The following is a 15,868-nucleotide window of genomic DNA, read 5'->3' as shown; positions in this document are numbered from 1 at the left end:
ATAAACAGTGATTTACTGTTAGATCATTTTTCTTGAGTGTACCCAAAACTACTTTAATACAGGAAGTTATAAAAGATGTCATTTAGGTAATAGGAATTTCAGCCCTCATCCCTATCCCCCTAGCTTTATATGTAAAACTGGCTGATCTCTGGGTTCTGAATGCCTAATTCCTTTTCTTCCAGATTTCTCAAAAATTCTATAGTCTTTCTAATTTTGTCATGTCTCTGCCTAGTCTGTGCTCAGTATTCAGAGTTTCCCTGACTATATGAAAAGAGAGTAGAACTCTTCTGATCCTCAGTCTTATTTCTGATCTGTGTAAATGCTTGTACAAATCAAACTAAACTCTTTTCTGTCATCTTCTATTTCTGCTGTCTTTCATTTTGTGACATAATTTGAGTTGAATCCTGGAGATTTTGTCTGCTGTTAAGCCTAGGCCTCTCTTAATAGCTTTCACCAGTTGATCCTTAGAATTAACAGCTGTTGTAGACATTGTGTATAGTCATCTATCATAAACAATGTACACAGATAAATCTCAGGAGAAATATTAATGTCACCATTTGCCTTAATTTAGCAAGGGGTTGTCAACTTTGGGTTACATTTTTGCTACTCTTCAGCTTTCTTCCTGAAAACAAAAATGGGATTATTTGCACTAACCTGATTGTGTTTTGCTCTCAGGATGAACTAGCTCGAGTTCTGGTTACTCTGTTTGATTCTCGGCATTTACTCTACCAACTGCTCTGGAACATGTTTTCTAAAGAAGTAGAATTGGCAGACTCCATGCAGACTCTCTTCCGAGGCAATAGCTTGGCCAGTAAAATAATGACGTTCTGTTTCAAGGTTTGTATCATTCATTTTGTGTGTGTGTGTGTGTATGTGTGCTAAGGTATGTCAAGTAATGTACAGATTGTGCAGAGCTGACTGTCTTCTTTTAAGATAAAATATATGTAGCAGATGTAACTCCTACTCATGTATTTCTCTAGGTATATGGTGCTACCTATCTACAAAAACTCCTGGATCCTTTATTACGAATTGTGATCACATCCTCTGATTGGCAACATGTTAGCTTTGAAGTGGATCCTACCAGGTTTGTCATCTTTTCACCTAAAACTGCTTTTTTTTTTTTTTAACTAGCACTGCACGAAGCAAGGCCCTCGTAATTTCTCCCTTTGATCCTTAAAATTAGTTTTAATTATAAAAGTTACATGCATATACACTTTTCTTTCATGATACATGTACATTTTTTTTAGTTATCCTTTTTTTTGCCTTAGATCCAGGGGCAGACTGGAGAAAAGTGTCTTTGACTTCCACCTCCAGAGACTGTTACTAGTTAAGTCTGTTCCTCTGTCCTTTTTCCATGCATTTACATATTCATATACAGTCACTGACATGTGTATTCTAACTCACTTCTTCTTTTAGGAGGTATGACTTAGGAGAAAGGAAAGAGGCTGATAGGTAATGCTGGGTGCAGTTTTTCATTTTTTAAAAAAATTTAAGACAGTGTTTCACTCTACTGTCCAGGCTGAAGTGCAGTGGTGTGGTCTTGGCTCACTGCAACCTCCATCTCCTGGATTCATGTGATTCTCCTGCCTCAGCCTCCTGAGTAGCTGGGATTAAAGGTGTGCACCACCATGCCCAGCTATTTTTTTTTTCTTTTTTTGTATTTTTAGTGTGGCATTTCACCATATTGACCATGCTAGTCTTGAACTCCTGACCTCAGGTGATCCGCCCGCCTTGGCCTCCGAAAGTGCTGGGATTACAGGTGTGAGCCACCACATCCAGCCCAGAGTGCAGTTTAAACTACCATTTCTATGAAGCTTTCTCTGCCTGTTACCAGATACTACCCATACATACACTACCCACAAACAAAAGAATATGCTTTGTTCTGTTCTGCACACTACCATTGTAACAATTGAGAAATTTATTTTATGAGTTTAGCTCCCCTCTAGACTGTTGGCTCTTAAACATTTTTACATCTTTATATCCTTCCATGAGTATTTAGCATGGTATCTGCCTTAGAGTGAACGTTTTATAAATATTTGTTAAATGAATGAATTTTAACTGATTATTTTGCATTTGCTTTTTCTAAGCCACATGCTAAGATGTTCTTGTCTTTCAGTTAGGACTTTATTTTTTACTTTTAAGTTCAGAGCTTCTTGATGGTTGTTCTTCCTAAATAATTATTATTTGGCAACTGTATGTTAGTTGATATTTATGGCTCTACATTTGCTGAAGTATCAACTGTAATATCTATTCAGAACTCCAGCACTAAGCCAATTTTTGTTAAAATAGTTAAAAACTTAAGAGCAGTATTTTACATTTTTATTTATTATTATTTATTTTATTTTATTTTTTTAGCCCCCACCCCTGCTCTACTATTATTTTTTTTGAGATGGGGTCTCACTCTGTCACCCAGGCTGGAGTATGGTGGCACCATCTCGGCTCACTGCAACTTTCCTGCCCAAGACTCAAGTGATTCCCCCATCTCAGCCTCCCAAGTAGCTGGGATTACAGGCTTGCACCACCACACAGGGCTAATTTTTGTATTTTTGTAAAGATGAGGTTTTGCTATGTTGCCCAGGTTGGTCTCAAACTCCTGGACCCAAGAGATCCACCCACTGTGGCCTCCCAAAGAGCTGGGATTACAGATGTAAGCCACTGTGCCTGGCCAAAGCAATATTTTTTAAAGCCTCGTATTTTCTTACCATTAAGCACTTTCAGTTTTTTTTCTTGACAACTTCTCATGTCTCCTTTTTCTTTTTTTTTACAATTATCAAGTATATATAATACATTGTTACTGATTATTATGTTAATTTTGTGCCCTACAACTTTATTGAATCTTATTAAGCAATTTTACCTTCTAAAGATTAAAGAATTACTTAGTGAGAAAGTGACTAACTGCCTCAAATCTACTATACAAAGTGCTGTGGTCCAGATAAGAGAACTAGATGGCAAACAATACTCAGGTTGCTTAAAATCAGACTGAGGCCAGTCTGACATGTAAAGAGCTTGGAAGTCAACACTCCCATGTTCATAACATTAAAAAAAAGCTGAAAAACTGAAAATCAGTAGCTCTTAGATCCATCAGAGAATTTAGGTCCAGTCTGAAAACTGAACAGACAGGTAAATACAGAGAATCACGGCTTAACAGGAGAAGAAGCTTCTGGAGCCGGTAACTGGTAGGAAAGCTTAGATCTTAATTGATGAATTGCTGAAGGCTGAGCATTTAACACTCCTGGGGGCCTGGTCTTACAAGAACTCCTGCACTTTTGTGAGTTTTACCTCCAGAAGCCTCACCAGGCTCTCATGGTGAAGATAGAAGAAAAATCCTTATGCTTTGCAGGAAAGGGGAAAAGTATCCATTTAAAAATATGCCCAGGAGCCGGGCGCAGTGGCTCAAGCCTGTAATCCCAGCACTTTGGGAGGCCGAGGCGGGTGGATCATGAGGTCAAGAGATCAAGACCATCCTGGTCAACATGGTGAAACCCTGTCTCTACTAAAAATGCAAAAAAAAAATTAGCTGGGCATGGTGGCATGTGCCTGTAATCCCAGCTACTCAGGAGGCTGAGGCAGGAGAATTGCCTGAACCCAGGAGGCGGAGGTTGCGGTGAGCCGAGATCGCGTCATTGCACTCCAGCCTGGGTAACAAGAGCGAAACTCTGTCTTTAAAAAAAAAAAAAATATGCCCACAGTGTTCTGTTATCCCTAACAAAGGTCTGCCCTCAGGAGAAATTACTTTACCAGAGCTTTATTTGATTTAGAATTCTGTTAGCCGGCCGGGCGCGGTGGCTCATGCCTGTAATCCCAGGACTTTGGGAGGCCGAGGTGGGTGGATCACAAGGTCAAGAGATCGAGACCATCCTGGTCAACATGGTGAAACCTCGTCTCTGCTAAAAATGCAAAACATTAGCTGGGCATGGTGGCGTGTGCCTGTAACCCCAGCTACTCAGGAGGCTGAGGCAGGAGAATTGCCTGAACCCGGGAGGCGGAGGTTGCAGTGAGCCGAGATCGCGCCATTGCACTCCAGCCTGGGTAACAAGAGTGAAACTCCGTCTCAAAAAAAAAAAAAAAAAAAAAAAAAAGAATTTTCTTAGCTATCTCCAGCCCCCTCTAGCATTTATGTAAGAAGAGGAGAAAAAAGGCTAAGAAACTCTTTGCAGGTCACATTTAAAGGAATTTGGCCCAATAAAACAATGGAGATATAATCAAATTATAGAGTACTTCCCTTTCCCAATATCCTATTAATGGGGAAACCCAGAGACAATAAAACAGGTAAAAATAAGGGCACTGGAGGAAATGGACAGCTACAGCTACAGCAGACATTAAACATAACCCAACTTCTAGGCATTAACAGAATGCCTCACGCTATAGGTCTGTTTACCTCAGCTCCTGTTACCTAATACATCTTGTCTGGCTTTCAACAAAAAAATTACAATGCATGCTAACCAAGACGAAAAATCAGTCTGAGAAGACAAAGCAAGCCTCAGACTCAGATGTGGCAAGATGTATTGGAATTTTGGAATTGTCAAACTGGGGATTTAAAGTAACTGACTAATATGCTAAGGGGTTTAATGGAAAATGGACAGTGTGTAAGAACAGATGGGTAATGTAAGCAGAGACATGGAAACAAAGAAAGAATCAAAAGAGAATGCTAGAGGAAAAAGCTGTAACAGGGAGAATTCCTTTGATGGGCTTATCAGCAGTGTGCGCACTACTGAGGAAAGAATCAGTGAATTTGAAGTTAAATCAAGAGAAACTTTCAAACTGAAATGCTAAGACAAACAAAAGCTAAATGAAAATGAAAATACACCTTGTCAAAATTTGTGGGCTGTAATAAAAACAGTTGCTTGAGGGAAACTTACAGTGTTAAATGTATATGTTAGAAAAGAAAATCTAAAATGAATTATCTGAGTTCTCACCTTAGAAAACTTCAGAAAGAAGAACAATACCTAAAGCAAGAAGGGGGAAAAATCAGAAATCAATGAAATTAAAAATAGGAAAACAATAGAAAAAAAAGTAATGAAACCCCAAACTGGACCTTTTTATTTTTTAATTTTTATATTTTGTGAGCACATAGTATGCATATTTATGGGGTACATGAAATATTTTGATACATACAGTGTATAACAGTCACTTCAGGGTAAATGGGGTGTCTGTTACCTCAAGCATTTATCCTTTCTTTTTTTTTTTTTTTTGAGACGAAGTTTCGCTCTTGTAACCTAGGCTGGAGTGCAGTGGCGCTATCTCGGCTCACTGTAATCTCCACCTTCCAAGTTCAAGCAATTCACCTGCCTCAGCCTCCTGAGAAGCTGGGATTACAGGTGCCCGCCACCGCACCCAGCTAATTTTTGTATTTTTAGTGGAGATGGGGCTTTACCATGTTGGCCAGGCTGGTCTCAAACTCCTGACCTCAGGTGATCTGCCCGTCTCGGTTTTCCCAAAGTGCTGGGATTACAGGTGTGAGCCATCATGCCCAGCTTTCTTTATGTTATGAACAATCCAATTATACCCTTTTAGTGATTTTTAAATATACAGTAAATTCTTGATGACTGCAGTCACCTTGTGCTATCAAATAACCAGATCTTATTCATACACTTGTACATATTAACTATCTCCACTTTTCCCTTTCCCATTCCCCACTACACTTCCCAGCCTCTGGGTAACTATCATTTTACTCTCTATCTTCATGAGTTCAATAGTTTTCATTGTTTTAGCCTCCACAGTAAGTGAGAATATACGAAGTTGTATTTCTTTGCCTGGCTTTTCACTTAACATCATAACCTCCAGTTCCATCTATGTTGTTGCAAATGACAGGATCTCATGATTTTCTGTCTGAATAGTACTCCATTGTGCATATGTCCCACATTTTCTTTATTCGTTTGTTGATGAACACTGAGTTCCTTCCAAATTTTGGCTATTGTGAATAGTGCTGCAACAAACATGGGAGTGCAGATATCTCTTCAATATACTGATTTCCTTTCTTTTCAATATATACCTAGCAGTGAGATTTCTGGATCATATGGTAGTTTTATTTTTAGTTTTTGAGGAACCTCCAAATGGTCCTCCATAGTATTATACTAATTTACATTCATGCCAACTGTGTTTGAGGGTTCCCTTTTCTCACTTTTCTCCTTGTTGCCATTTGTTATTGCCTGTCTTTTGGATAAAAGCCATTTTAACTAGGGTGACGTGATGTCTCATTGTAGTTTTGCTATGCATTCCTCTGATGATCAGTGATGTTGAGCACCTTTTCATGTCCCTGTTTGCCATTTGTGTCTTTTTTTTTCCCAGATGCAATCTTGCTCTGTCCCCAGGCTGGAGTGCAATAGTGCAATCTTGGCTCACTGCAATCTCCGCCTCCTGGGTTCAAGTGATTCTCCTGCCTCAGCCTTCTGAGTAGCTGGGATTACAGGTGCCTGCCACCATGCCTGGCTAATTTTGTATTTTTAGTAGTGATGGGGTTTCACCATGTTGGTCGGGCTGGTCTCAAACTCCTCATCTCAAGCAATCCACCCATCTTGGTCTCCCAGAGTGCTGGGATTACAGGTGTGAGCCACCATACCCAGCCATGGAATATCTTTTTTCATCCCTTTATTTTCAGTCTGTGTTTATCCTTCTAGGTGAAGTCTATTTCTTGTAGGCAACAGATTGTTGAGTCTTGAGTTTTTGTTTGTTTGTTTAAATCCATTCAGCCACTCTTATGTCTTTTAATTGGAGAATTTAGTACATTTACATTCAGTGTTACTGTTGAAAAGGACTTACTCCTATTTTGTTATTTGTTTTCTGGTTGTTTTGTGGTCTTCTCTTCCTCTTTTTCTTTCTTCTGTCTTCTCTTTAGTAAAAGTGATTTTCACAGGTGGTATGTTTTCATTTCTTCCTTTTTATTTTTTGTGCATCTGTTGTATGTTTTTGATTTGAGGTTACCATAAGGCTTGCCAATATTTTATGAGCCATTATTTTAGGCTGATGACAAGTTAGCAGTGATTGCATAAAGCAGCAAACAAGCAAAAAGAAAACTAAAAAAAACTCTACACTTTAACTTAATCCCCCTACTTTTTGTTGTTTCTATATATACCTTATTATACTATCTGTGTCTTCAAAAGCTGTAGTTATTATTTTTAAAAGGTTCATTTTTTAGTCTTCTCAAGATAGTAGTTTATATCACAATTACAGTGTCATAATATTCTGTGTATTTACTATTACCAGTGAGTTTTGTATCTTCAAATGATTTCTTACTGCTTGTCAATGTCCTTTTCCTTTTGATTGAAGAACTCCCTGTGGCATTTCTTCTAGGACAGGTGTGGCATTGATAAAATCCCTCAGCTTTTGTTTAGGAAAGTCTTTATTTCTCATTCATATTTGAAGGATATTTTCACTGGATATACTGTTTTAGGGTAGAAATTTTTTCCTTTAGCACTTGAAATATATCATGCCACTCTCTCCTGGCCTGTAAGGTTTTCACTGAGAAATCTGGTGCCAGATGTATTAGAGCTCCATTGTATGCTATTTGTTTTTCTTTTGTTGCTTTTCAGATCCTTTCTTTATCCTTGACCTTTGGGAGTTTGATTATTAAATACCTTGAGTTAGTCTTCTTGGTTTAAATCTGTTTGGTGCTCTATAACCTTCTTGAATCTGAATATTGATATATATCTTTCTCTAGATTTCAGAAGTTCTGTTATTATCTCTTTGAATAAACTTTCTACTGCTCTCTCTACCTCTTCTTTAAGGCCAGTAATTCTTAGATTTGCTCTTTTGAGGCTGTTTACAAGATCTTGTAAGCATTCTTCATTCTTTTTTATTCTTTTTTTCTTTTGTCTCCTCTAACTGTATGTTTTCAAATAGGCTGTCTTCAAGCTCTCTAATTCTTCTGCTTGATCAATTTTGCTTTTAAGAGACTCTGATTGTTCTTCAGTATGTCGGTTGCATTTTTCGTCTCCAGATTTTCTGTCTTGTTCTTTGTAATTGTTTCAGTCTCTTTGTTAAGTTTATCCGGTAGGATTTTGAATTTTTTCCTTCATATTATCATGGATTTCCTTGAGCTTCCTCAAAACAGCTATTTTGAATTCTTGGTCTGAGAGGTCATATATCTCTGTCCCTTCAGGATTGATCCCTGGTGCCTTATTTAATTCATTTGGTGGGTCACGTTTTTCTGGATGGTCTTGATGCTTATGGATGTTCATTGGTGTCTTGGCATTGAAGAATTAGGTATTTTTGTAGTCTTTGTAGTCTGGGCTTGTTTATACCCACCCTTCTGGGGAAGGCTTTCCAAGTATTTGAAGGCTCTTGGGTGTTGTTACCTAAGTCTTTGATCACTGCAGCTGTATCTGCTTTAGGGAACACTCTAAGCCCAATAACGCTGTGACTCTTCCGAAGTCCGATAATGCCGTTGCTATTGTAGACTCATAGAGGTACCACCTTGGTGGTCTTCGGTAAGATCCTGGAGAATTCCCTGGGTTATCAGACAGAGACTCTTGTTCTCTTCCCTTACTTTTCCTCTAAACAGAGTCAGTCTCTCAGTCTCTCTGTCTCTCTGTGCCCGGAGCTGGGGGAGAGGCAACACAAGCAGCCCTGTAGCCCCCACCACTGGGACTACAGCGGATTTTGCCCAAGGCCTGCAGTACTGCTGCCTGACTACTACCTATGTTCACTCAAGGCCCAAGGGCTCTACAATCAGCAGGACTCAAACCCAGCCAGGCTTATGTCCTTCCCTTCAGGCAGTGAGTTCTCCATGGGTCCAGAGATGCCACTCAGGAGCCAGTGTCCAGAGTTAGGAACATTAGAGATCTACTTGGAGCTCTGTTCCACTGTGGCTAAGTGCTAAGCTAGCACCGAAGCTGTAAAACGAAGTCCTTCCCACTCTTCTCTCTTCTTTTTTCAAGCAGAGGAATCTTTTCCCATGGCCACCACCACCCTAGGCCCATGGTGAGTGCTGCCTGGCTACCACTGATGTGCACTCAACGCCCAAAGCCTCTTCAGTCAGCCAAGACTGAATGCTGGTGAATGCTGCCAGTTTAAGTCTCTCCCTTAAGGCCATTGGGCTCCCCTCTAACCCAGGGCAAGTCCAGGAAAGTTGTGGAGGAGCCAAGGCCTGGAATCTGGGACCCCAGGAGCCCACTTGGTTTTTTACCCCACTGCATCAAGCTGGTACCCACAGTGCAACCCAGAGTCCCCTTTATTCTTCTCTCTTCTTTCCTCAAGCAGAAGGGGTCTCTCCCCATAGCTACCACAGTTGGTAATGTGCTGGGTCACACCTGAAGCCAGCGTGTCTCCGAGACTCATCCAAGGCCCACAGCAAGTACTACCCAGCTGTCCCTACTGCTTATTCAGGGGCCAAGGCTCTTTATTCAGTAGGTGTGATGAGCTCTGCCAGGACTGGGTCTGTCCTTTCAAGGCAGCAGATTCCCTTCTGGCTGAGGATTTATTTAGGAATGTCGTCCGAGAGCTAGGGCCTGGAATGGGGGCCTCAGGGGTCTGCCTGGTGCCTTTTCCTACTGTGGCTGAGCTGGTAGTTGCAAGACAAGGTCTTCTTTACTCTCTCCACTCCTGTATTTGAACAGAGTCTCTCCTGGAGCTGTGAGCTGAGCTACCTGGGTTTGGGAGAGGGGTGATGTAAGCATTCCCTTGTCCGCCCTGGCTATCTCACTAGGTGGTGTGTACCCCAAGTGCACTGGCTCTGAATCCAGCACAGCACCAGGACTTACCCAGAAACTGTAGTCTTTATGGGCCCACACTGCCTTTCAAGTTCCTTTAGGACCTCAGGGCACTTTAGCTGTTGGTGGTAGGCCTTGCTGGAACTCAGGTTTCAACAGCTAGGGTGGATGATTTACATCTGGTTTGGTCTGTTCTAAGTTCATCCATGAGTACCAGCCGAGTACGGCCCCATGTTGCTTTCTGCTATGACAGAGCAGCATTGAGTTCCAATGCAAAGTCCCATCATCACTGCACTCTCCGTCCCCCAAATGCAGATTATCTTTGCGTACCATATGGCCACTGCAGGGGGATGAGGGAAGAGTGGTATAGGTCATTCAAAACAGTTTTTCCTACCTGCTTCAATGCCTCTTTCCTTAATATGATGTTAAGACCAGGTATTATGATTACTCACCTGATTTTTAGTTCTTATGCATATGCTTTTTTGTGTGGATGATTGTTCAAGTTGGTGTTCCTATAGGGGAGATGATCCCCGGAGGCTTCCATTTAGCCATCTTGCTCCACCTCTAATTCAAAAGCTGGGTCTTTGAAAATCAAGCTGAGGGAAAAGTTTTATACACAGGAACACCTGAACAGTTGAACACAAATGTTCACTGTAGTTCAGAATTAGTAGAATATTCAACAGGTTACCATTGGCATGTGGGAAGCAAGAGACCACTGTGGCTAAAATGTATTGTTTTAGAGGGAAACCTGAAATGGACTGCAGTGTTCCTGCTATGCTGACTCAAAAAAAAAAAAGAAAGAAAGAAAAATTCCCACAAAGTAGACAGTCAGGGTTTCCAGCAGTCTCTTTGAGCCTTGTTAAAGAAATTGTTAATCTTCTCATTCATACCCACAAATTCCTAGGCCTCCATGTCTAAGATTTGAATTACTATTCTAACTTCTTAACTGTTCTCCATGCATGTAATCCCCATATTTAGATAGTTTCTTCTATTAGCCACATATCGCAAGTTCACTTTCCTCCTCTGGCTTCCTAACAACCATCAACTATGATGAATTTATCATTGTCTATCTCTGCTTTGCTATTTTGTCTTTTTTTTTTTTTAAATTGTACTTTAGGTTCTGGGGTACATGTACAGATCATGCAGGATTGTTGCATATGTATATACATGGCAAGGTGATTTGCTGCCTCCATCCCCCCCATCACCTATATCTGGCATTTCTCCCCATATTATCCCTCCCCAACCTCCCCACTCCCCTGCTGTCCTGCTATTTTGTCTTTCATATCTGTAAAGGAATAAACAGACTTTTTAACTCTCTACTTCCACTTAACACAGTCTCCATATGTGAGGGTTGTTTCCTCACACACCAAGTAATTCTCCAGTGGATACCAACCAGGTATCCACTGTGGTTCAGTTCAACCATGTCACTGTCTACCTGGAGATAACATCAGATTTTCCACAGGATAAGGGCTGAGTAAGATTGCCACAACTTCACATGCCAGTTGCAAGTTCCAGGTTGTTACCTATGCTTCTCACCACCTCACCTTGAGTTAGAATAATTTGCTAGAATGGTTCACAGAACTCAGAGGGATGCTTTACTTCTGTTGCCTATTTCCTGTAAAGGATATCACAAAGGATACAGATGAACAGCCAGATGGAAAAGATGTACATAGCGCAAGGCATGTGGGAAGGGGCTCGGAGCTTCCATGCTGTCTCCAGGTGCACCACCTTCCAGGCACCTCACTGTGTTCGATAACCTGGAACTCTTAAAATTCTGTCCTTTGGGTTTTTATGGTGGCCTCATTACATAGCAATGATTGATTAGATCATGGGTCATTGGTGATAAGCTTAACCTTCAGCCTCTTTCCTCTCTCTGGAGATTGGGAGTGGGGCTGAAAGTCTCAACCCTCTAATCGTGTAACTTGGTCTTTCTGGTGACTAGCCCCATCTTGAAGCTCTGTAGGGCCTCCCAGCCACCAGTCATCTCATTATCATATGAAAGACACTCATAACTTCCAGAGATTCCAAGGATTTTAAGAGCATGTGCTAGGAACCAGGAGCAGAAACCAAATATATATTTTATGACAATATCCTTGAATTATCGTTTTCAGTACCTAGTGTGGAATACCTGGTATAGATGTCTTTCCCCTTTTTGAAAAGGTCAAAAGACAATTATTGTTGAATCCTCAGAACCTGACACTAAGATAGCAAATAGTAGATGTGCAATAAAAGTTTAGCGGATTGAATTGAGTACCTGCCCTACCTACTTTCTCTTTCTGAAATATCCTTACTTCTTTTGTCTATGCAAATTCTGTGCCTCCTTTAGAACTCACCTGTTCAATGAAATATCTCCTGCCTTGTAGTCCCTACTGATTTATGAACTTACTGTATTCATATGCTGTGCCACACAGTAAACTTGAAGAAATTTAAAGAAATGATATGTGTCCAGAGCATTTCTGTAATATGTTGATTAATGCAGAAACAAAATTACTAGCTAAGCTATTAAAAACAAATATTTACTCAGTACTTTTTGTGGTAAGGCACGGTGCCAGTCTTCAGGGGTTAAAGGTAAATACTTTCTTCAGGAGGTGACAGTTCAGTAAGAGGGATAAAACACATAACAGGTAAGTGGTAAGTTTCATAAGGGATGTCTTTTGAGAGTTCAGATTAGGCTAGTTGGAGAGTAAAGGTTGGAGGATTTGATTGCTACTGGCCAAAATTTAAACTCCTTAAAGTAGGCATTATTATGCCTGTCTTATTAATGAGAAAAAATGACACCCAGAGAATTAAGGGATTGTGACCAAGCTCATAAGGATCCGTAACTGATAGAGCTGAAATTTAAACCAGTAAGTGTGCCTGCGGAATCTCTTCCTTTAATTGCAACACCAGAGCTTAGAGGTGGTACTGATAAGGGTTAGCACCACTGATTGGATATAGGAAATAATGAAGTAGAGCAGGAAAAAATGACATCAGAGATTGTCTGAATGATATGATAAAGTAAGTGATAGTGCTGTTGATAACATGGAGCACAAGGTAAGACATAAGAGTACAAGGAAAAGTCAGTTAATTTGGGGCATACTAATTTTTAGATACCAGTGAGGAGGGGACATCTAGCAGTTAGAAACGTCAGGCTGGATGTGAAACAAACCTGAATAGCCAGAAAGTATATAAACATATGTCTAACTTTAGTAGGAATTGTGGAAATAAAGTTAAAAACATGAGTTACCTCATGTTTTTCCCACCTACTAGATTGGAGGGGAATAAGAATTCTTATACAGTACTAGTTTTAGAGCTATTTGGCAATATCTAGTAAAGTTAAATTTGCATATACTCAATAACTCAGAAATTTTATTTTTAGGTAGCTGCCTTAGACAAACTTTTTGTTTGTTTATTTATTTGTTTTTGAGATGGAGTCTTGCTCTGTTGCCCAGACTGGAGTGCACGTGGCATGTTCTCAGCTTACTACAACCTCCACCTCCTGGGTTCAAGCAATTCTCCTGCCTCAACCTCCTGAGTAGTTGGGACCACAGGCATGTACCAGCACGCCTGGCTAATTTTTGTATTTTTAATAGAGATGGGTTTCACCATGTTGATCAGGCTGATCTTGGAACTCTTGACCTCGTGATCCACCTGCCTCAGCCTCCCAAAGTGCTGGGATTACAGGTGTGAACCAACACTCCTGGCTTAGACAAACTCTTAACGTATGTGCAGGAATGTTCATTGCAATGGTGTATATAAAGGTGAAAAAATTTTTAATGTTCCTTAATTAGAGAATAGATAAGTCATAGTATACAATAGACTATTATGCAGTAAACTATGTCTTCCTGTATCAACATAGATAAATACAAAAAAGCAGAGTGAAAGATGAAAGTTGCATTTTGTTACTATTGATGAGAAAATTAAAAACCTACATCATTCAGCCAGGCGCCAGTGGCTTATGCCTGTAATCCCAGCACTTTGGGAGGCCAAGGTGGGTGGATCACTTGAAGTCAGTAGTTCAAGACCAGCCTGACCAACATGGTGAAACTCCGTTTCTACTAACAATACAAAATTTAGCTGGGCATGATGGCGGACATCTGTAATCCCAGCTACTCAGGAAGCTGGGGCAGGAGAATCTCTTGAACCTGGGAGGCGGAGGTTGCAGTGAGCTGAAACTGTGCCACTGCACTCTCCTGGGCAACAGGGTGAGACTCTTATCTCAAAAAAAAAAACCAAAAAAAACAAAAACAAAAAAAAAACAACCTACATTATTCATATGTGTGTGTTAATTTTTTCATATGGGCATATACACATATAGAGGATTGTGAATTGGAAGAATAAATGCTATTCTTGTATCTGTCCCCTTTCTCCCTTTTTTATTTTTATTTTTTTTGGCTTGGGTATTTTAAAGCATATCTCAGATCATATTTCTAACAGATAAACACATACGAAGCCTGAGTATTTCCACACAAATTAAAATTAATAATCCTGAATAATAGATCTAAGACTAGTATTCTGTTAAATTTTTTTCAGTTACCTCAAAGTTGTCTTTTTTTTTCCCTTGAGGTGCAGTCTTGCTCTGTCATCCAGGCTAGAGTACAGCAGTGCGATCTTGTCACGCTGCAGCCTCCGCCTCCCGGCTTCAAGCAATTCTCCTGCCTCAGCCTCCGGAGTAGCTGGGATTATAGGCACCCGACTGATTTTTGTATTTTTAGTAGAGATGCAGTTTCACCATGTTGGCCAGGCTGGTCTTGAACTCCTGACCTAAAATGATGTGCCAGCCTTGGCCACCAAAGTGATGGAATTGCCGGTGTGAGCCACAGCACCCTGTCAAAGTTGTCTCTTTTATAGTTGGTTGTTTAAAGATTACAGCTAAGTCCCCACATTGCATTTGGCTTAATGTCTGTAAAAGAGTCTCTTTCTAAAGCTTATAATTCTCAGGTAAAAAAAAAAAAAAAAAAAAAGTCTTTTTTTAAGGAGTGATTTTTGTTATTTGTTTTAAACAAAAGTGTTATGATTTTATCTTTCTTTCTTTTCTTTCTTTCTTTTTTTTTTTTTTTTTTTGTAGGTTAGAACCATCGGAGAGCCTTGAGGAAAACCAGCGGAACCTCCTTCAGATGACTGAAAAGTTCTTCCATGCCATCATCAGTTCCTCCTCAGAATTCCCCCCTCAACTTCGAAGTGTGTGCCACTGTTTATACCAGGTATGCTTACAGTTAGAGATTACCATTATTAACCTAAAGTTAAATTATGAAGAATGCTGATTGTGTGTCATTAGCTATTATACTGAATCAGTTTGTATGAATAATACATTGAGAATTGTTACTGGAATTGTCTTTGAAAAAAAACTTAAATATTACTTAGACAACAGTTTCAAGTAAGAGAATACTTTAAAATACTAAATTTTCCTTGCATTGAGAGTAAGTTTAAAATGGAATATGATGGATGTGGCTGAAATGAACATATTATGGATTTTGTTGTTGTTATCTATTACCTAAATTACTCTCAGGGTGTTTCACAGTTGAGGCGGGTATACTTCTTGCCTTTTGCATTCTGAATTGCTTGATCATCTGTAATTTTGGTTTCTTCATTTATGTATGACAATTACGTCAGGTTTTCCCAGGATAGACTGGTTGTTCTGTTTATTTTATGTAGCATATTTCTTAAAAGAGATATTGCATCATCATTCAGACCAAATTATTAGACTTTCTAATACTAGCACTGAAGTAATGCTTCTGAATTCAGAAGATATTCATAGTCATGCCCTTCTTTTTGAGGAATTAGGTCTACATTCTTTTACGCCTTTTGTGTTTTTGAATTGCACATTGCAGTTTTAGGAATAATTTATTCCAAGGGAGGTCCTGCAAATGCACGTTAGGCTTTTGGAAACTATGATTCTGGAAGAAACATTAGTGGGTCTGGAATTTGGGGTAGGGGTGGGTGTAAGGGAAATACACAGTTACCAAAACCCATGTCTTTGTGTCTCTCTCTTTGCAGAGTCATCGCAGCCATTTGTTTTTTTAACACACAGCTTCAGTTGCTTAGAGACGTTAACAGCATCCGTGAAATCATTTTAAAAGCTGTTTGAGGCTGCGCTATGTGAATTTTTTTCCCCATTGCTATTTTTAAAGATGTATCTGTTCTATCTATAAAAAAGCTTTTCATGGTATGCATAGATGATGAAACAAACTTAACATTGTCTCTTAATTTATCTTGACTTTTCTGTCTTTTCAAAAAGGCTC

The 15,868-nt window shown here is 39.8% G+C and overlaps 1 protein-coding gene across 8 annotated transcripts in view; it reads left to right on the top strand.

Moving 5' to 3' along the window:
* Window positions 1-15,868, top strand: part of NF1 (neurofibromin 1) — a 304,993-nt gene that overhangs the window by 157,944 nt on the left and 131,181 nt on the right. For all 8 annotated transcript variants that reach the window (XM_074388406.1, XM_074388407.1, XM_074388405.1 and 5 more), the window contains 3 exons: window positions 676-837; window positions 981-1,084; window positions 14,695-14,830. In XM_074388406.1, coding sequence (XP_074244507.1) covers window positions 676-837; window positions 981-1,084; window positions 14,695-14,830 — 402 coding nt within the window. The remainder of the gene's footprint in view (window positions 1-675; window positions 838-980; window positions 1,085-14,694; window positions 14,831-15,868) is intronic.

The sequence above is a fragment of the Saimiri boliviensis genome, chromosome 17 (genome assembly GCF_048565385.1).
Source record: "Saimiri boliviensis isolate mSaiBol1 chromosome 17, mSaiBol1.pri, whole genome shotgun sequence".
Classification (NCBI taxonomy): domain Eukaryota; kingdom Metazoa; phylum Chordata; class Mammalia; order Primates; family Cebidae; genus Saimiri; species Saimiri boliviensis.
Note: the sequence above shows the minus strand (reverse complement) of the source record. Positions and strands in the feature narration are given on the sequence as shown.